The 21091-nt window shown below is 41.0% G+C and overlaps 1 protein-coding gene across 1 annotated transcript in view; it reads right to left on the reverse strand.

Annotated features, from left to right (window-relative positions):
• The window catches only part of MEI4 (meiotic double-stranded break formation protein 4), a 118422-nt gene extending 98505 nt beyond the window's left edge, over window positions 1–19917 (reverse strand). The window contains exon 1 of the mRNA XM_012809516.2: window positions 19686–19917. Within this exon, the coding sequence (XP_012664970.1) occupies window positions 19686–19917 (232 nt within the window). The remainder of the gene's footprint in view (window positions 1–19685) is intronic.
• Window positions 19918–21091: the final 1174 nt, after the last annotated feature.

Consider the following 21091-nt stretch of genomic DNA (forward strand, 5'->3'; position numbering starts at 1 on the left):
ATGAAATGAAGGCTTTGTTTAAAAGGTATTGAAACATTTACGTTCAAGACTTGAATCAAATCATTTCTTTTCCAACACCTTACTGACCATCATAGATACCAGGGAAACTGCTTCTATGAAACAGGAAAAGGAGACACAGAACTCAGACAGTCACGGTTGTCCCTGTATTTTACTAGTATCCCTGAAAACATGATGACAGTGAGCCACAGTGCTTTCCAATATCTATTTCCTATTTGTCTTGGAATCAGTAAGAGTTCAGACTCAGGTAACTGCTAAAGTACATCTTCAGAGAACTCAGGCTTCTCCAAGGAAATATCCCACAGTCCTGGGATACATAAAACATTCATAAAAATCCCCTTTAACTTTCACTTCTGATGACTAATAGTGTTTCTCCCAAGTGCTGAAGATTACAACACAGGCCACACTACATGCCAGTGATTCTGCTAGTGCCTTTCACAGTGATGATGTATTTACATATTGCCCTCCCAGAGTGCTGGGAGTTCCCTTAAATTCTGTTGAGCCACATGGAGATGCTGTCCTGATTCTCAGGTACTTGGAGGGCTCAGAACCAGCATTCTCGCCTTAGATACCCTTCCCATTCACACGCAGATATGACCCCAGGAGAAGCATGGCAAGAGATCTCACAAGTCCCAAAAGGAAACCATAAAATACTGGCTGAATAAATCCCCTTTCTCTCCCAAAATGTGGAATATTTTTAGATCTTAAAAACTAAGTAATTAAATATCATATACATACATCACTGTTGGATAAAAAGTCATTTCTTCAAGCCAATTTAAAAATCTTGAATTCCCTTTGAGTATTCTTTTTGCATTTCCTATCACAGCTGATTATTCAGTAAGCTGTGTTATTTTTGTTTGTTTCAAAACGTACGGCTCTGGAGTCTTTTCCTTGCCTGCGTGCTAACTCAGGCTCTTCTGATCCTGCTCAGACACTGGCATCTTCTCCTTCCAGGCCTTCCTGCCCTCACTTTCTTCTCCTCTCCTACGTCCAACACATTACTGCTGGACACCAGCCCTAGTACACAACTCTTTAACATTTCCTTATTATTAGAATAAAAACCAAACTTCATCATATGCACAATCCTATGTTTTGCCCTGGACACACCACATCCAAACCTTGAAATGTTCTCCTCTTCCTGGGTTGTGTAAACTCCTGATTCTGGGCTTTCTTCTAGACAAGGGGTCCTCAAACTTTTTAAACAGGGGGCCATTTCACTGTCCCTCAGATGGTTGTGGGGCCAGATTGTGGGCCCCAGGATGAGTTGGCTGCTAAGCAGGACAGACAGCGGTGGCAAAAACACCTGGCAGGCCAGATAAAGGTCCTAGGCAGGCTGCATGTGGTCCGCGGACCGCAGTTTGAGGACACCTATATCTAGACCCTGCTCACATGCTCTCTCTTCTCTGAATCGTGTCCTAGCCACGTGTCCCCAGTCCCAGTGACACTGTATGCAATGCGCTGCCTGTCTCCTGTGTGGGTCTCCCAGCAGAGGTACCTGTGAGCAAGCCATCTCCTGGCCAGTGTGTTAACAGAAGTCCTCAGCTTCTGCCCTGACATCTCATTTCATGCATTTCCTCATTCTCCAAATATTCTCTAAATGCTTCATTTCTCAGAATTCTCATGCCTAATTAGCCTTTTCTCTTTTCTTTTTGTCACCTTTTATTCTTACCGTTGCTTACCATCAGCCCTGCTATGACCAGCCCAGGGCAATCACTTCTTAACTGATTAACTGGGTTCTACATATTTCATCCTCACCCCTTGCCAATTTGTCTCACGCAGGAGTCTGATAATCTTTCAAATTACAAACCTTATTATGTCAATCATCCGCTGAAAATATCCCCCCAATAGTCTTGTAGGTGTCTACCGCTTCTGTCAGAATAGGTCTAAGCACTGGATTTTTTAAAATTTAAAATTTAAAATTCCAGATAATTTTAATGTGCAGCCAATTTTAAATTTAAAATTCCAGATAATTTTAATGTGCAGCCAATTTTGAAAACCATTCTTCTAGCCACATTCACCTCCGCACCTTGTTATTTCTTTATAGAAGACTCTCCCACTCCTTCAAAACTTCACCTATCCTAACAAACTACTACTTAGTCTTCAGATTTTAATTTAAATACTCTTCCTCACGCCATTTCTAACCTTCTAGATCATACCAGATTTCCCTGCAATGGGTTCCCAGAGAAACCACTGATGTCTGTAAACAATCTGCCCTCTGTCTTTGATAGCGACTCTGAGGAGGACAGGCAGATCCATCTTACCGCTGCCTCCTAGAGCACTCAGCATGGTGCCAGGCACAGGCAGGTGTAATTTCTGATAAATGAATGTTATAATGGCATTACTAAAAGGGTAGTGTAATGCAATATATCCATGTAATAAAGTTACACTCAGACTCCCTAAATCTATAAAAGTTTTAAAAAGTATTATGAAAGCACAGAGGTGAAAAGATTATGTGATTTTGAAATCATATATATTATTTTCTTCAAAAACTTGTAAAACTACTTGAAAATATTAGTATTGCTGCTAGACAGAGACACAACCCAGAAACAGAAAAAATCTGCAATTGGCCAGTTTTGAATCTAGGAATTAGATGCCTTCATTTCACCATGAAATAAGATATCTGAAGGACAACATAATAGCTTACCAGATGCCATAAGTATCTGAACTAATTACAGGCTTATTCTGAGGATCAGAATCATTCCCATGATGCATTCTGCAGAAATGAGCATTTCCGTAGCTAACATTCTCTTTTTAAGTGTAGTCTCTCTGCCAGGAAAGTCCCAGATGACAACTCTGTAAGAACATCAGGGATATGGCCAAAAACCATATGCTGGATTGTGCACAGCCTATTCTCTAACATAAGAGAACAAAATAAAAATATTCTTAATTCTAAAAGAGGTACAGCCAAAGAGAGCTCAGCCATCAATCATTACACTGTCAATTATGAATAAAACACACTCATGTGGGTAGTAAAACAGAGAATACAAAGTCAATTTTCTGAAGATACCTTTTTTCTAATCAAGAGGAACTCATTTTCACTGATTTTTACTATTGTAATGGTCCTAAAAATAAAGTCCATTCTCAGGGGTTCTGAATTCCATAACTAGTTAAAAACTAGTACACCATAACCTTAGTACTATGGCTCACTCAGCCATCATTCACTGTAAAAACTCACCATTGAAAAATAAAACACATTGGGGTGGTGCCTGTGGTTCAAAGGAGTAGGGTGCCGGCCCCATATGCCGGAGGTGGTGGGTTCAAACCCAGCCTCGGCCAAAAACTGCCAAAAAACCCAAAAAAACAAAAAAACACTTTTTTCAAGAAGAAAATAAACCAAAGTAAATATATCCTAACTCATCAGAATAAATAATGCCACAAAGCTTATACTGTATTCAGTTTAATTCATCAAATTCACCTTATGTATGACAATGTACAGCCACTGGAATGGCTTAAAAGGCTCAAATGATAGATAAGGCATGTGGTCCTCCCATGGGGGAACTCAGGAAAGAGCAGGCCAACAACTTACTCTATCCACTGTAAGGCCAAGAGGCACTTGTGTCAAATAGGTGCAGGTGTAAGCTACAGAGGCACATAGGAATTAGCTCAAAAGAGGGAAGCCTCCTGAGAGACTCCCAAGTTCTGTAAGGGATATCTTCCTTTTTTTTTTTTTTTGCAGTTTTTTTGGGGGGTTATATGGGGCCTGCATCCTACCCCCTAGGGATATCTTTCAAACCAGGAGGAGCACAGATTGGGGGCGGGCAGTATCTCCAAAAGGTAGAGCTGAAACAGAGGGAATAAGGGTGGCACACAGGGTGAAAGAGAGTCTGGGTTCACGAAGGACAGAGCCTTGAATGAAGGCTCTACCCACTGTTTAAAACATGACCTTAACTGTGTCTTAGGAAAAACTGTAGAGGCAAAAAAACAGTGGGAGACCAGCTATTCTAGTGGGCTCCTGAAACAGTCAAATAGAAATGATGTCTGTGGGCCAGGTGTGGTGGCTTACGCCTGTAATCCTAGCACTCTGGGGGGCCAAGATGGGTGGATTGCCTGAGCTCACAAGTTCGAGACCAGCCTGACTTCCTCTCAAAAAATAGCTGGGTGTTGTGATGGGCGCCTGTAGTCCCAGCTGCTCTGGTGGCTGAAACAAGAGAATTTCTTAAGCCCAAGAATTTGAGGTTGCTGTGAGCTATGATATCAGAGCACTCTACCAGGGAGACAAAATGAGACTCTGTCTCCAAAAACAAAGAAATATTGTCTTATAGATGAGAGAAATCATAAAGCTCATTGTGGAAGGGGAAGAACACTAAAAATTATATAACTGAGAAATCAGAATAAAAGAACAGAACTCAGATTCAAGCTTCTTATAACAATATAGACATGGAATAGAGAATGAAAATTAAGTTCCATTAGTGTAACTCCCAAAATAACAGTACAGTGTAATAGCTGAATTTCTGCAGTTTCCTGATCAACTTACTCCCACGTGAAGAGACCACAGACTGAGAACCTGGCACTGATGCTCATCACTCAACGTTACTACTGGAAGGAGGAAACTCACACCACACCCTTAAGCCCTTGTTCTTCCCCTCTCCACTGATACAATCTGCTAAAACTGCTAGATCCAGGCCTTTGTAAGACAGAATTAAACAATAAAAGTCTCAATTCCTAAAAAATAAGACAAAAAATGTTCAGGTTCTTCTGTTGCTAAGGATTTGAAGGGAAATTTCTATCAGACTGTCAATACATGTATGTCGCCTGTGTGACAGGAAGCGTCGTGCCACACATTCCCCACTAACCTCACACCTCACCACTGCCCCCATCACTGTCATCCTCATTTTGCAGAAGAGGAGAGTAAGTGTCATGGGAAGTGACTCGCTCCTCAGAACTCAGATTCGATCTATATTCATCTAACTCCAAACCCATGCTCGGCCAATAAGCCCCCCTGCCCTCAGCAGCGCTTCTGTTCCACGGATCCCTTGTCTCCCTGGTGATTATTTCTTTACTTATGCAAGTTCGTTCCTAAATTAATCTGTGAGCACCTACTGACTGCTAAACCTTGGTGATGACCTTTCACCACTATCTTCAAGTGTTTTATGTTAAGCTTTCTATCTAGACTTTGCTGTTATTCTTATTTAAACCCACTGTCAGAATCGACATAATAATCACATCACTTCCGCTTAATCCAAGATGCTTCCTGGAAAAAATACAAATCCGTAATATTCATGCCATCAAAACTGAATGTTTAACCTTCTAGTAAATATATAATTATCATTAGTTGTGGGGAAAAAGCATGTACGACAGAATTATCTAAAGGATAATGTCTTAATTTTTACGTAAATTTAACAGCTGGGAATTCTCATGAAAGTTAATAGGATGAAAATCAGAATTTCTGAATTAAGGCAATGCTACAAAATTTTAGAATAATTACAACTAAGATCGATGTAGTTGTATGTAAATACATATACAAACATAAACTAAATGCTGACTTAATAACTATTTTCTTATAAATCACACCATTAAAAGCACCTGCACAGTAAGTGACACCAGGTGTCCCAGCAATGTTCCAATGTGTTGTCAGTAAGATTTTTTAAGTACTTTATATAGAAGTCACCTACAACATGAACCCATGGAAAAAACAGTATTTGCCCCTTTCTGAACAGGCATTTTAACTAATTGTGGGCTCTCAGTATTACTATTAATTTAGGAATCATGGCAATACCATAGGGCAGGGGTCCTCAAAATTTTTAAACAGGGGGCCAGTTCACTGTCCCTCAGACCATTGGAGGGCCGGACTGCGGGCCCTGGGACAAGTTGGCTGCTAAGCAGGACAGGCAATAGTGGCAAAAACAACCAACAGGCTGGATAAATGTCCAAGGAGGGCTGCATGTGGCCCGTGGGCCATAGTTTGAGGATGCCTGTCATAGTGAGTTGCATTTCAAAACATACAGCAAATTGTTCAAAAAGCTGCTCACTATATCAAAAAATACTGAAGGAAGAAATATAATCATTTCTTAATTTAAAAAAGACGTACCCTATAATAATGATTTTGAGGATGAAGGAATATTTCCCCTTATAGAATAAAAACGGAAGTTGAAATAAATGCTAGTTTTCTGTTTCCACCTGGTCACTACTCACAAGGAAGGTCCAAGAGCCTGACTCCAAACCTGGCAACTCCAGAGACCCTGCCGCCCAGCAGTGTAACGACTCCAAACCTGGCAACTCCAGAGACCCTGCCCCCCAGCAGTGTAACCTGTGCTCTCAAATCTCACAATCAGACTTGATTTGTGTAGAAAAATCCAGTCAGATGCAAAGGGCCCACGTGTCTTCCACGCTTTCCCCCCAGCTTTATTAAGGTATAAAAGACAAAAATTGTATTTTCAGCACACATATTTTAATATATGTATACACTGTGAAATAATTAAATCAAGCTTATTTACATATCCACCACCTCAAATACCTAGCATTTTCCTGTGGTAAGAACATTTAATCTCAAGCAATTTCACTGATATAGCACATTATTATGAACTATAGACACCAAGAGATCCGCAGAATTGATTCATCCTTAGTGAAACAATTTAATAAAGATCTGACCCTTCTGCCCTACCCTCAGCGCCCAAAAGACACCATCTCATGGATACATGAATTCTAAGACGTTGGCCTCATGGAATCAGAGTGTAGTTTGGTGGTTACATTTCTTCTAATAAAAAATTGCAGTGTACTCCAGAGAAAGATAAAGATATTAAAAAGCTGATATTCATAATAAGAACTGGCAATAAAAGCATTAGGGTTGAATATAGAAAATAATTCACTTTAAACCAGTGGCTCTCAATCTTGGCTGCAGTTTGGAATAAGCTAAGGGCTGTGAAAGAGTGCTGAGGCCTTGGTCCAAACCCCCAAACTCTAATGTCATTGGTCTCAGATGTTCCTGGGCACCAGGGGTTTTGGTAGTTCCCCAGTGGCTGCAATGTAGAGACAGGATTAAGAGCCACTGCCTGGACCTTTAGCCTTATGTTGAACAACACTAAAGAGGTAAAGCTTTCCAGAAAGTCTTTTAAAAAATAAATTTAAAAAGGTGGTGCCTGTGGCTCAGAGGAGCAGGGCACTGGCCCCGTATGCCGGAGGTGGCGCGTTCAAACCCAGCCCCAGCCAAAAAGTGCAAAAAACAAACCAAAAAAAGCAATAAAAAAAAATAAATTTAAAAATTTACAGTTGCAAATTTCATTAACTGAACTTTATTTTCATGCTCTGGGAACTCCCCACCACCAACACAGACCCGCAGGTACAGAAGGCCTAGTTCACCAGCGGTTACAGTTACAGAGTTCGACCAGCACCTGAGTTTGTTGTCACCGTGTTCACCTGCACAGAAGACTGTGCACAGACAGACAAGGCACTTCATTAAAGAGAGAGACCTTTCAGAGGGATGGCAAAGTAGACATCTCCAAGGAAGGCAGCTCTCCCGGCCCCGCTCCTGCTGTCTCTTATCCTGCCAGACATGGGAGTGCTGTACAGCCCCACGAGCAGCACCCCAGCATAGACTTGGCCTACTTTAGACAAACTCCTGTTTGAAAATTACATGTGAGAAGACACCTTGTAATTCACAGAATAAAAAAATGATCAGAAAAGGATAAACACTTCATAAAACACGCAGGCAAAAATAACTTCGGAGGTATTAAGAGTACAATTTTAACAAATTTAAGAATTAAAATATGTAAAAGGCCATCTAATTTGTATGAACTAGGTCAAAGAATAAGTTCATTCTGTCAAAACATCGTTTTATAGGAATGAACAAATTTTACTAAATTACAGTAGGAAAAGTATTGGATATTAGAAAAACAAAGAGTAAGCAGAAGGTGCTTAAATTCTGCACACTGTTTCATTCATAACTGAGAAAACTCCCAAGTATCTTAAGAAGTATCCAGAAGGATCAGAAACATTATTTAAATTTGTACTACTTTCTCACCAAGTGCTGTTTGTCAAATTGATATACAGTGTTAACATATATATTAATGTACATAGAAAAATGTGCCTTACCTCATAAAAATAATGGGTTGCTTTGTATTTGGAAGCTTAATCAGAGATGATAATTTAATATGAAGCCCAGAAACATCTCTGAGAAGCTACTGAGTACAGCGTCTCATGGAATCCAGCACCATGGGAGGACACAAACGCAACCGAGTCTTTCGCCGACTTATTAATTCAAGTAATAAGGAACTTCTAGAGCTCAGCCTTTTAGAACATAAGACACATCCTGGATGCAATCTTTGGCAGAAACAGTTTGAATATAATAAAGATATATAAGCAATATTTCTCTCCTATTGTGAGAGAAATGAGAGAGACTAAAAGTGAGGAAAATTGTTATACATTTGTTACAAAGTAAGTGAGGAGGTTGTAGGGCCAGAAAAGATGTGATACCTTTTCTTACCCGTGATAAGGAAGTATCATGGTGGATACTCCTAAAACAAAGAAAAGTTAACAATAAAAAGCCAAAGAGATTTATTTAATCAAAGTTTTCCTTGACGAGGGAACCTCTAGAGAGAAGTCCCAAAGACTCAGGGAAAACTGTCTAATTTTGTGCTTGGTTTTGATGTAGAAGGGACAGCCACGCAGAAATGTGGTTGGACAAAAGAACACAACCCCGTGGGAACAGAGCGGGGAAGCCCAGCAGACTTCCTGGGGCCTTTTCCTTGACCTTCCTGTGTGGTTTTCCTTCTACACAGGCACAGGGGAGGGTCCCTTCCGGAATGAGGGATGTATGAGTCCACTTACATCCCAGAATGCTGGGATGACAGGGATGAGCCTCATTACTGAATAAAGGATGTAGGATCTACTTACAGGCTCAGAGACTTTACAGGTCAGAGAATTTCAGTGGTCATCTATTACCCAGAAAGACAGGGGTTCCAGCTACTCTAAGTCACCTTAGGGAAATGGAATTCTTGTTTCTGTGACCTGCCTTGAGGGGAAAGGGAAGCAGGAGAAAGAAGTGGTCGGGAGAGACTCGTTTCTGAGGCCTTTACAGCGCCCTTCAGCCCTTCAGTTCAGAGTCCTCAGCACGCCCAAGCCCACTCCTGGGGGTATCATTTTCTTGGTCCCAGCATGTGAGACTACGGATCTGCTTCACAGCTGAGAGCAGCTCCCAATACTCCACTGTCTCCAGAGCCCACACATCCCTCAGCACAGGTGCTCTTAAGGTGTTTAATTATAACATTACTGCTAAGAGATGTTTGTAAACATTTCTTTCCAAAGAGTGAAAAGAGCAGCCTTTACCTGCAGAATAAGAAAAATGCCATAAGTCTCCCCCTCGTGGTGAGCCAGGCCTAACCCCCAATCACAGAAGCACTGCTAAGGATGCTGTGTACGCTGGGCTCCCTCCCCAGACGATCATCCCCCAAACCACTCTCCCGCTCTGGGCCACTTTCACTGACACATCATGCATTTTGTCTGCATGTTCTCCTTGCGACTGCACATTCATCTCACATGAAGGCTAGCTACATTAGCTTTCAGTATGACCTGGAATACCATGCACGTATGTGTGTTTATAGTTCCACACACAGGCTATGAAACGCTACAAGTTAAATTTGCTTTGTCTTATTGTCTGAAATGTGCTAGCATTCATTTATAATGAGACATTTTCTTTTTACCTATGTTACTTTATGTACTTTTTAAAGGATTGGTGTAATAGTATGACCAAAATTTAGGTTTTCTATTTATGTTCATTGTACAATATACTAATTTTCTTATCCAAAATGTTTCCCTTACAGATGTCTTTAAAATTATTTCTATAAGAAAAGAATTTGTTTCCCTGCAAAAAACAAAACTGAAACAAAAGGCTGTTGTATACAACAACATCTAGGCGTTTACTAAGAAGGGAGAAGGGCAGTAGGATGAAAGGAAATTTGAGAACAAGGACAATAATAACCCTTCCTATGATGTTTTTATACACATTTCACTGAGCAGTATGGAACAATATCAAACAGTCTCATTAGGGGCCTGTTAAGTTTACTATTCTTTTTTTCTTTGTTTGATCATTTTTTCTCATTTGCCACTCAGTTCAATCAGTCTCTAAATGAACACTTTAATTCTTGAAGACTGGGGGCCAAATATTATCATTTGGTCCTATAGAGAATCCGTCAGAAGCTGGCCTACAAATCCTTCATGATTAATTTCATGAATTCAGATGTTATACACAGAGAATGATTAGGTTTTGGGGTCAAACTTTTTAATATGCTCCATGAACATAAACTTCCGTTTTATTTGTTTAGGCCAGTGGCTCTCAAACTTCAATATTCATCAGAAGCATCTGGAAGGCCTGTTAATGGAGAGCCTGCTGGCCCCAGACAGAGTTTCAGAATCAGGCAAGGGGTGGAGTCTCAGAATTTGCATTTTTATCAATTTCCCACCAATGAGATGCAGCTGATTGGTACCTCATTTTAAGAACCACTTGATTCAAGGAACCACATTAAAGAACTAGAAAACTATAGGCAGTGCCTGTGGTTCAAGGAGTAGGGTGCCAGCCCCATATGCCAAGGGTGGTGGGTTCAAAGCCAGCCAGGCCAAAAAAAAAAAAAAAAAACTGGAAAAGCATTATTCTAGAACATCACAAGAACCTCGCTCCATTAATTCCTATCTAACCTTAGTTAAATTATTTAACTGCTTTCCTCATTTATTTATTTATTTTTTAGGGTAACAGAGATTTTACTTAGGAAGAACAAAGAAAGTATAGAGCACTTACAAAAGGAGTTGGAAGTGGGTCCCTCTCATGAAGGAGAAAAAGTGAGAGAGACCTGCTCTCCTCATTTCTTTATCTACAACCTTTGCAAGAGGAGGGCATGGTTCCTGAGACAAGAGTTGAAGTAATGTGGACAGAAATGCAAGTATGAAAGTCCACATACAGGGTGGGGGTGGCAGCTCATCCCTGTAGCCCCAGCACTCTGGGAGGCCAAGACAGGTGGATCACCTGAGCTCAGGAGTTTGAGACCAGCCTGAACATGAGCCAGCCCTCATCTCTACTAAAAAGACAAAAGCTAGCGGGGTGCTGTGGCAGGAGCCTGTAGTCCCAGCTACTCAGGAGGCTGAGGCAAGAGGAACTCTTGAGTCCAAGGTTTTGAACTTGCTGTGAGCCATGATGATGCCATGGCACTCTACTCAGTGCGACAGAGTAAGACTGTGTCTCAAAAAAAAAAAAGAAAGAAAAAAAAGAAAGAGAAATCCAAAGGCAGTTGAAAAAAAGAAATAACAGGACCAGGAGACAGATTTCAAAATAAAGGACATAAGAGAGAAGTACCCAAACTTTAAAGGATCACCCCCTGAAGAGCTGCCCGAAATGAACTCACAAAACAAAAGCAAGCAAAATCCCCCCTCCCAAACTACAAAAAAGCGGCATCAATGACACCTTCAGAAGAGTCTCAGAAAAAGTACTGAGGTTGGACACCAGTCTTTCCATTGTGCTCTGGGTTTCTCCCAAGTGTAAGGCCCAGAGCCACCCACGAGTCCTTTGTCACACTCTCTAAGTTTCTCTCTGATAATTCCTTCCCATCGGAGGACTAGCTTGCTGTCTTGCCACTTGCATTTTCCCAAACTCTCCATCTACCCTATTTTCTTCCCTTCACAGCCAAGCCCCTTAAAAAGGGCCCAGTCCTTTGCTAGTCCAACAGTATTGACAGCACCTGAAAGCCTGTCAGAAATGCAGAATCTCAGACCTACCCAATTTACACAGTTTTATCTGATGGATTGCCGTCTTGCTTTGAAAATGATATTGATATTTTGCGGGCCTAAACTAAAGCCTGAAGCTATCTACCTGAAATTTAGTCACTGCACGTTTAATTTGTTCTAAGAAATAAATTTCAGAATGTCTAGGATCCAAATATTAAGTCCAGAATCTTCATGGTACATTTGGATTTCAAATTACATTTGAAATTTAAAACCAGATAAATAGCAGGGCATTTTAAAGACAGACAAAACCTGCTAAAAAGTAAGTATTATACTAAATATAAGGACTATATAAAAATTTGCTAGAAGGTCAAACTATTCAATAAAAATTGCACTGAACAAACTAGGAATGCAAAAGTATTTTGAACAGGTTAAACTTCTGTTGGATTAATGGGAAGCTACCATTACAATTCTTCATTTATTCTAAGTAACCTGCTGTATACACACATGACTCTTCTGAAGGTCAGAGCCTTGGTGTTCATCTGACCCTGGGGGTCCTTCCTTGGGACCCTGGATCCTGCTCTCTACCTCCCACTCCCACTGCTGCAGGGGCCCGGCAGACCTCTAGAAACTGCAGATTGGCAAGGCCATTTTGTTTCCAAGTATTAGCACTTACACAGACCATGTCTAAACTTACTTACCTAACAAATACCCACCAAGCACCCCTCCATAACAGGTACAATGCTAACAAGAGAAATATAGTAATGAAAATAGACACAATCCCTGCAAGAATGGAGTTCAGACCCTATAGGGGAAACAGAATAACTTAAATACTTAAAGGGTAAGTTAGCTCACCCTTTGCTATGAAAAGAACAGCATAGCATGTGGGACCCACAGCAGAAGAACCTAATCTAGTTTGGGGAGAGAGTCACAAAGGGCAGAGGGATATTAAAACTGTATCAGACAAAAAGAATAGTACACAGCCAGACCAAGAGGAGGGAAGAATACATCCTACAGAGAGAAACAAAATGTGTAAAATCCTAGAGTGAAGTGAGAGCAAGGCAGGCTTAAATGAAGGAAATTGAGAGTGTTGGACTGTGAGCAGCGCAGCAATGAGAGGGAGGGAGTGCGGGAGAGGTAAGCAAGCACCCCGCTGTGGTGAAGCTCACCGTCCAGCTGAAGGCTTCTGGACTCTGTACTACAGTAATCGAGAAGACGTGAGACTGGGCTGCCATCCAGACTGGAAAGCAGTGAGATACAGCTAAAGATTTATAGTCTAATTAGGAAAAATCAATTAAGACCAAGGAAATGGCATCTGGAATAAAGAGAAATACAGAGATCCCAGACAGTCACAGAGAGTAAAGTGCACCTAATTTGGGGATTACCTGTGATAACAGGATTCCACCACTCAGGGCTAGACAGGGAGCCCCCCACTCTCTAGGCCCAGGTGAGCTCAGAGGTCAGACCCCCATTTCCAGGCACAAGCAGACTGCCTTTTTTGGGACACACACTCTGAGCTCTGATAAGATCAGGAACAAAGCAGCCTGAGATGCTTTTTTGGGTGGTTCCACCTTGAGTAGGAGCACACACCTTAATCCCTTCTCAGAGACAAAACCTGTAAAGGACCCAGTAACTTGCCCCAGTGGAGGAAGATCTACATTCACTCATTCGTTAATGCACTCATTAACTGGGAAAAGATGTTTTTCCATCTACCAACTCCTAGCCACCTCATACCCCTAGCTGAAGAGCCCAGTAGAGACTCCTCAGTTCACTTCTTTCCCCCTTCCAGAGCTCTGGTGCTTTGTACTTCTTCTGTATTCCTTTCTAATTTCTAATACCGTGCTTCCCCCAAAATAAGCCCTAGCAGGATTTCTATGTATTTGTTAAATATAAGCCCTACCCTGATAATAAGGCCTAGTGATGGGCCATGCATTTCTGTGCAGAGTGGTAAGGAAGACTGTAATACCTTTTATCTGCCACGCTCCTCTCTTGGATCCGTGCAAACCACCATCGCAGGCATCCTATTTGCACGTGCCAACAGCTAGGGGAAAGGAGTTCACACATCACTAGCACCAGCCCCACCAACAAGGCTGGCTTCCCCTGTAGGTTCCAGAAGAAGACTTAACTATATTTGAATAAATGTAGATTGTTGTATTATACTTAAAAATAATAAGACATCCCCTGAAAATAAGCCCTAGTGTGTCTTCTTGAGAAATAATAAATATAAGACAGTGTCTTATTTTCGGGGAAACACAGTAAAAATCCTATCTTAACCATCGATCTGTGGTCCGTGGGTTCATTGTTCAAATCCCCAAGACCAAGGACCTACTGAAGAGCGAAATTCTGGTATCACCTGAACATTTAGCACACTTTGTTGGAGCCCAGCTTAGGCAGGAAGGTGGCTGTGTCATGCAGTGAGATTCAGAGCCTCCTACCATGAAGAGATCTGGGAGGAGTGAACGCTTCTGGAACTGCCACACCCAGTCCCAGCCTCTGAACCTCAGTGACTTGCTTCAGCTTCACTTCTCTGTATCAGCACTTCCTTGTTCCTTCTAAGGCCTTATCTCTGCATTTCATTCTTATCAGAGCTAGCTCCTACTAATAATTAAGCTGTTGTCATGTCTAAATCATTGCCTTGACACTATTAAAGCCACTTCACATTATGAGCTGTTTAAATGTTATTTCTTTATATGTTGACTGTCTCCAATATTAAAAGATTAATTCAATTTTATAGAATGAGCACATGTAAAACGTATATAATGTATAATCACAAATTTAAATTATTATGGAGCCACTCATTAGAATCTCTATTAAATTGAGGATACATCCTCTCATATTTATGTATATATGCTTTAAGTCAACTGCACATTTAAGAAAATTTTCATCTTTATTATACTGGCAATTTATGAGAGCTTACATGGAAACTGAGAATAAAATGCTTATGCATTAGTTTTCCGTGCTCTTTCAGCATCTGTAAAACAGTGAAAGCCACAACTTGTATCTGCTGAGCCCAAAGCTGTGCAGTAAGCCTGCAGTGTCCCCTCAGTAAGTGGTCTGGGACAGTATGAGAGGGGCAGGGACGGACAGAGCCTGAGAGGGACAAGGCGGCTGTGATATCCAGCTTCTCTCCTGCCCCCGACTAGACCACCAGTCTAGTTAAAAACTGTTTCCTGAATCCAGACTCACACAAGATGAGAAGCAAGAATTGAGCCCTGAGGATTCAATCCCCAGGGTCTAAGGCAGTACAGAGGGATGGGAGACAAACTTCAAAGTCAGTTAGAAGGGCAGGCTACTCCTACAGCCATCTGGGTTGGTTGTTTCCCAGGCCCCCCGCCAAGGCCCCCAAACTTAGAAGAGCTAAATTCCACCTTGACTAACTGTACTTCACTGGATACCGCCCTACCCTCACCAACACTCCCAGTACTCCATACTGAGAGAGGATACCTGAGAAGCCTGAGGTCTAGAACAGGTCTTCTCAAAGAGACCACAAGGATACACTTGCAGGGTCCTCTCCATGGTGACTCAGCTCTTGGGAACTTGTAAACTTAACTTTACAAAGTTAAGTAAAGTATCTGGGTATCTGAAATCCTGTAGTTATGTAGGGACTGGAATAGCATCTCCTGCTTGATTCAAACTGAACAGTGAGACGGGCACCTGTGGGGTGGAACTTTTTGACTGTCGATAAAAAGGGAAAGACCAAGCCAGTCGGGGTGCGGGGCCATTTGGAATTCTTCTATGCCATAAGCTCTTGGCCCATAAATAAAGCCTTCCTCTTATAAACATGGTGTTTGGGTGCTCTTTCTCTCCGTTGGGCCTCATCTTCCTGCAACAATACAAGTGCTCAAGGAACACTCAGTAAAGGTAAAGCAATGGGTTAATCTCATTTTCTCTTGCCGTCTTTTCTCTCTATCGTTTATGAAGATATTAAGTACCTGAAGCTGTAGGGAAAAGCTCAATACTTGACACTTCATCTACTTTGCTCCCCCCAAATGCCAAATTACCATGTAGTTAACACAATAGCAACTGTCCAGGTTCCCCGCCCCACCTCACCTGCAGGCACATTCCTGGTCTCCAGTTTTAAATCACTGCTATAGGGTTTCTTGGGAAAAAGAGTAGCATTCTACTCTATTCATGACCTTCTAGCCCTCTCCACAGTGTAAGTTAGGAAGTGCTCAGATACAAGGAGCGGAATAGCTGGTACAACCACAAACTAATGTTTGCCTGATAACTTGCGTTAGCCACTCAACGATGTAGACATGGACCGGGCTCTGCTCATCTTCCCACGGCACCATGTTCAGCGTGTTGACACTGATTTTTCAATACAGCCTCATAGCTGAAAATGGTGACCACAGGTCCAGGCATCACATCCTCGCATGGCAGTGCCGAATATAGGGAACACGGAGTTGAAGTAAAATATTTTAAAGACTATTCTCTTTCATGGTCCTCTATCTCTTCATTTAAACAGTAAAACCTTGATCAAAAGTGCAGAAGATTGCTTTTTAGCTCTCATTGGGCAGAAGTAAGCCCCTTGCCCAATGTTAGATCAATCCTGACAAAACAGGTGTAAGCCTTTTATGAATTAACCCACTGTGCATGGGCACATTTCTGCCCACTCAAACTGGAGTGCTGGCGTAACACAGATGACTAACCTTATCTGCCACACAGCACTGACACGCGTCCCTGGTATCTGCACTTCTCCTTCCTTCCTCCAGTCTTTAAATTACTAATCAGCATTTAAGTAAAAATGTGAGATAATTCTATAATCAAGTTCTATCTATTCCTCTCTGTACAGCCTAGTCCCTTAACAATTATATCCACAGGGTACATTCCTCTTTAAGAATCTGTAGAAACATAAAATCCGAATAAAGAAATAGCTGAGTTCCTGAAATGTCTTATAAACCATATCATACTTCCTTATTTTTCACTTTGCCATTTCAGCTCTAAATCAAATTTATTTAATTTGGGGTTGCTCAGTTACTTCAATGGATGGTTGAAACTGTAAATTAAGTTACCCAGCCTTTCAAAATGTCGAGAATCATTCAATTCAACGTTTATCGAGGGCTTGCTATCTCTTAACACTTAAGAACAGCTGCACATGTAAAACAGCTCTAAAAATTCCAGACAGAAGTATTTAGGAATATAAATACATCTATAATATAGTTTAGAGTTTCAGGTACAGAATTTTCTTAAAGCAAGGCATGCCACTATTTCAAATTATACATCTTTAAAGACTGCCACGTTCTTCCTTCACTTTCCTATCAATCTCATACTCTCATTCCGTACATTTTTTCCGTCTCCTTTGATAGTTACTCCATTCATCTGAATCTACCCGTTTATTGCTCATTTTTGAAGTTTAAGCTAGCAGATGGAGAAATAGATTATTTCCAAACATCTGCACTAAAATAATTTATCTACAACTCCTGCTGTGAGTAAAATTTACTTTAATTATATGATTCTTGAAAATTCCTGTCACCGGCACTATAAGTAAAAATGTTTAGTATAAAAATCAGTTACCACCGAGGCACGCAGTGTGGAGTGCACGCATGCTGCAGACAGCACGTGCACCACATCCAAACCATCACACGACATCGTGTATACTCACGACGGTCACAGCTAAGGTTCCTGGAAAGTTTTACATTTGTCACATTACATTGAGTATAACTGCACAGGCGGGGGGGGGGAGGATGAAGAAAAACTGGTTTAGCTTGACATTCATTTACTGGGTCTACTCAAACAGCCAATTAACAAGGAGTTTAGAGTGACTAAAAGGTGACTCTAAACTGTTCATGCAGTAATTTTTTTCTCATGCAATAATGAGATTTTAGTAACATTTGGGTATGCAGTTACCAGGGTTTCCTGATAATCCCAAAAAATAAAGTTAGTGATTCCCTAAAACCCACAGCTTACATGTGTGCACTGACCCACACACTCCCCTTCGTCAGTCTTTGGGAGGTCACGGTCTACAGACCTCCCATCCCAGGCACAGCTCTGCTCTCCTCATGAGTCTCAATTAAAGCTCAAACTTCAACCATGACTTAAATGCCAAATCTATGTCTACAGCTCTATCCTATTCTTCCCCTCTGCTGCGACTACACATCTAACCTTCCTTCTAGTAATTCCAAGGATTAAATGTCTAAAGTTGGACAAACCTGGACTCAACATTTTATCCTGTAAGTTTATTTATGTGTTACTATCTGAATTCAGAATATTGCGGTTCATTTAGTAAACTAGGATGAAAACTTCGATTATTCTAAATACCTCTATCTCCCTTAACTACTTTCTGAATCATTTACAGATATCTGACGTCCACTCTGAAATTATTTATAAATACCTCTGCTTTTAGTTCTCACTATCATAGACCTAATTCAACTCATTATTCTTCATATGAGTCTTGCTCAAAGCTTTCGGAACTGGTCTCCCTGCACTGAATCACCTCTGTAGTTAGTATAGTCAGAAAACCTACATTCTACTTCAAGAAATACGTATTGAGCGTTTTCTGTGTTTCAGGCTTTGACTGGGTAATGAGTAAGGAGTCCTAAGAAAAGCAAGGACCTTTCTTTCTTCAGTGAACTAGGACTCCACATCAGCAGATAAGACGGTAACTAAGTAAATAACAGGTAATAAACAACCCCAGAGGTGCGTGTGGAAAGAATAACAAGTTGGGGGAGGGAGACCCCCCTGAGCAGGTGTCATTTAGATTAAGACCAGCCACAAAAAGAGTCAAAGGCAAGAGCCTGACAGAGGCCCACATCAAAGAAGAGCCTACAAGGAATGCAGAAAGGCCATGCTGGCGAGGGCCACTGTACAAGGGGCAGGGTACATGAGAAGAGGTGGGAGAGGAGAGGTGGGATTGCCCACAGCATTATGGGCCACCATCAGAAGTATGAATCTAATGTGAAGCATAACTAGAAGCAAGGGAAGAGTTTTATGCAAAAAAGTAATATAATCTAATTTATACCTTTAACAAACTGCCCAAATTATGTTTCCCAATCTCAATGTAAATGTCAATCTTCTGCTCCAAAAATGTCAGTGGATACTGATGAAGGGGGTGACCAGATGTTTCAGTTTGCTCAGGCAAATCCAGGCTTGTATCTGCTGTCCTTGTGTGATTATCAATGGACCTTCCCTTTACTCTCCGTGGGTCCTGGTGGAGGACTCATAAATTGTATGGTCAACTTACTAATAGACAGTACAGTACAATATTCCTCAGGTGGACATTGAAGGTCCTTCCGGACCTGATCCCAACTCACCTCTCTCTTGTCTCTCCCTCTCACATCCCTACCTCATAAGTTTTTGGCCACTCTGAAATGGAAGGCTGGCAGTGTTCTGAATGAGGTGTGTATTCTGGACTTCCTGTGCCTTTGGTCACAGTCCTGCCTCTTCCTGGATGCACTGTAACCACTTCCCTGACAAGTGGACAGACTCTTGAGGGCCAACCCTAAGAAGCATTTCTGGAACCAAGGCAGAAGGAATGGCTTCTTCCTCTGCATGTCATCCGCCTACTCCAGCACGTATCACGACTGGGTGGTTAGTATTATCTGTAGTCTATCATCCCTCCCAGGAGGATAAGTACTCAGTGGCAAGGACAGCACCTCCTTTCATGAGTTTTGGGTCCTCATCATCCTCCATATGTCTGGGCTATATCTGGTATTGAGATATGTCTGCTAGATGAATTATTTAATATAAAAGCAAAGCAAAATATATAGTAAGATAATGAAGCTGAACAATGAGATTTTAAAATGAATTTCTCCATTAAGCTTAAGACATTGTTGCATTCACAATAAGACTATTTTCCTTCTCTTAACTTCATTCTCTCCCAAGTCCAAATGTAGCCCCTTCATAGAAAGTGACAATAAACTTATATTGAATGACTAGAAGTTAAAAAGTCTTTATAGGGAAAAAGGAGAAGTTTAATTTTCAAGGAAACTAAACACATTTATGTTTTGGTAATAAATTTCTGAATAATTTTGCAGCTGAAATAAAATAGTTCGATAGATTACCAAAACACAATTACATATACTCACCCCTCCTACATGATCCTGAACAAATTCTGCTCAGAAGAAGTTTTTGACGTAATTGCAGAACTTCAGCTTCTAAGGCTTCAACTTTTGATCTCCACTTTGACTCCTGCTCAGAAACTAACATTGCAAGGTGCTCTGTGTATTCTCTGACGCTTCTGTCTGCTGGTTTTGAACGGATAATTGCCAAGGCCAGAGCCAGCTTTGAAGTTCTCAAATACCACTTCTGAACATCCATTGTGGCTTTCGTCCCTGTCATTTAGTAAGAAAAAAAGTTACAGAAATTTCTTTTTATTCTTGCTGGGCATTTAATTTGCTCAAAATTGATTTTGCAGAGTAACACTAATTAACAAGTTTGCGATAAGCCTGACACCAAGTAAAAGAAAAAAAACTCAAAAAACGACAACAGTATGAGAAAAATATGCAAAAGCAAACTGCATACACATGCTTACTAAGTCTATTAAGATTCAAAATAGCAGGCTTAGCAGCTTGACAATTTTTGGAGGTGGGAAAAACACACTACTCATTTAGTAGTTTATAACCAGAGGCCCACATCAGAGTCTGTAAGGGAGCACTATGAATACTTGCATATATATTTATGTATAAGACTTTGTTAAGTCTTGCAAACTTTAATGGATCTTTACCTGTTATTCCTGACTTTAACCAGCCCCTCCAATCTACAAGGAGAACCATCTTTTAAATATTCACATCATTTAAGTTGTGAGTTTGTTCTGATTCTATGCTTCCAAAGACTTTCAGACGCTACCGTGAACATACTTTTCCAAACCAACACTGTGTCATTCTCTTAAAAACACACTGATGGGAATGACATTCAGTGGGTAATATCAGACCCCTGCATTCATCAGTTAATGCCATCATCCCCTCCCTCGAAGCAAAGCCCCCGTGGCTTCCCTGCTTCATCACATTATCACGAGGACTTGTCACATCAAATGTGCTAAGTAGTAATTTTTAAAGAATAATTAAAAGAAAAATGATCCAGAAAACTTAGGATTTGGGGTTGCCATACCTGTCGTACTAACAATTTCAAATTCTTCACCCCACATTTCAAGCTTTATCTCCTCTACTTTCTCAAGCCTGTCCTTCCCTGTGGTTGTCTCACCACAGTGCAGCAGATATACCCAGCCTGGGCTCATTCCCATTTACCCGTCTGCTCACAAATTTCCACCTCTTGTGATGCCTTGACTCTCTTGAACCTGCCCAAGCTGGCTGTACACCCTTCAAAAAACAACTCATACACCACAATATAAAACCTTCTCAGATTTATTCACATCCATAGCAATTTATAAGTGTCTGATATCCTATAATGTAGCACTAAAAATATATAATCTAACAGGTACTTGATGCTGTTTTATTATAATCAAGGATGAACACAAACAACTATATCAGCAGTT

The sequence above is a fragment of the Otolemur garnettii genome, unplaced genomic scaffold (genome assembly GCF_000181295.1).
Source record: "Otolemur garnettii isolate 467f Iridium unplaced genomic scaffold, OtoGar3 scaffold00107, whole genome shotgun sequence".
Lineage (NCBI taxonomy): Eukaryota > Metazoa > Chordata > Mammalia > Primates > Galagidae > Otolemur > Otolemur garnettii.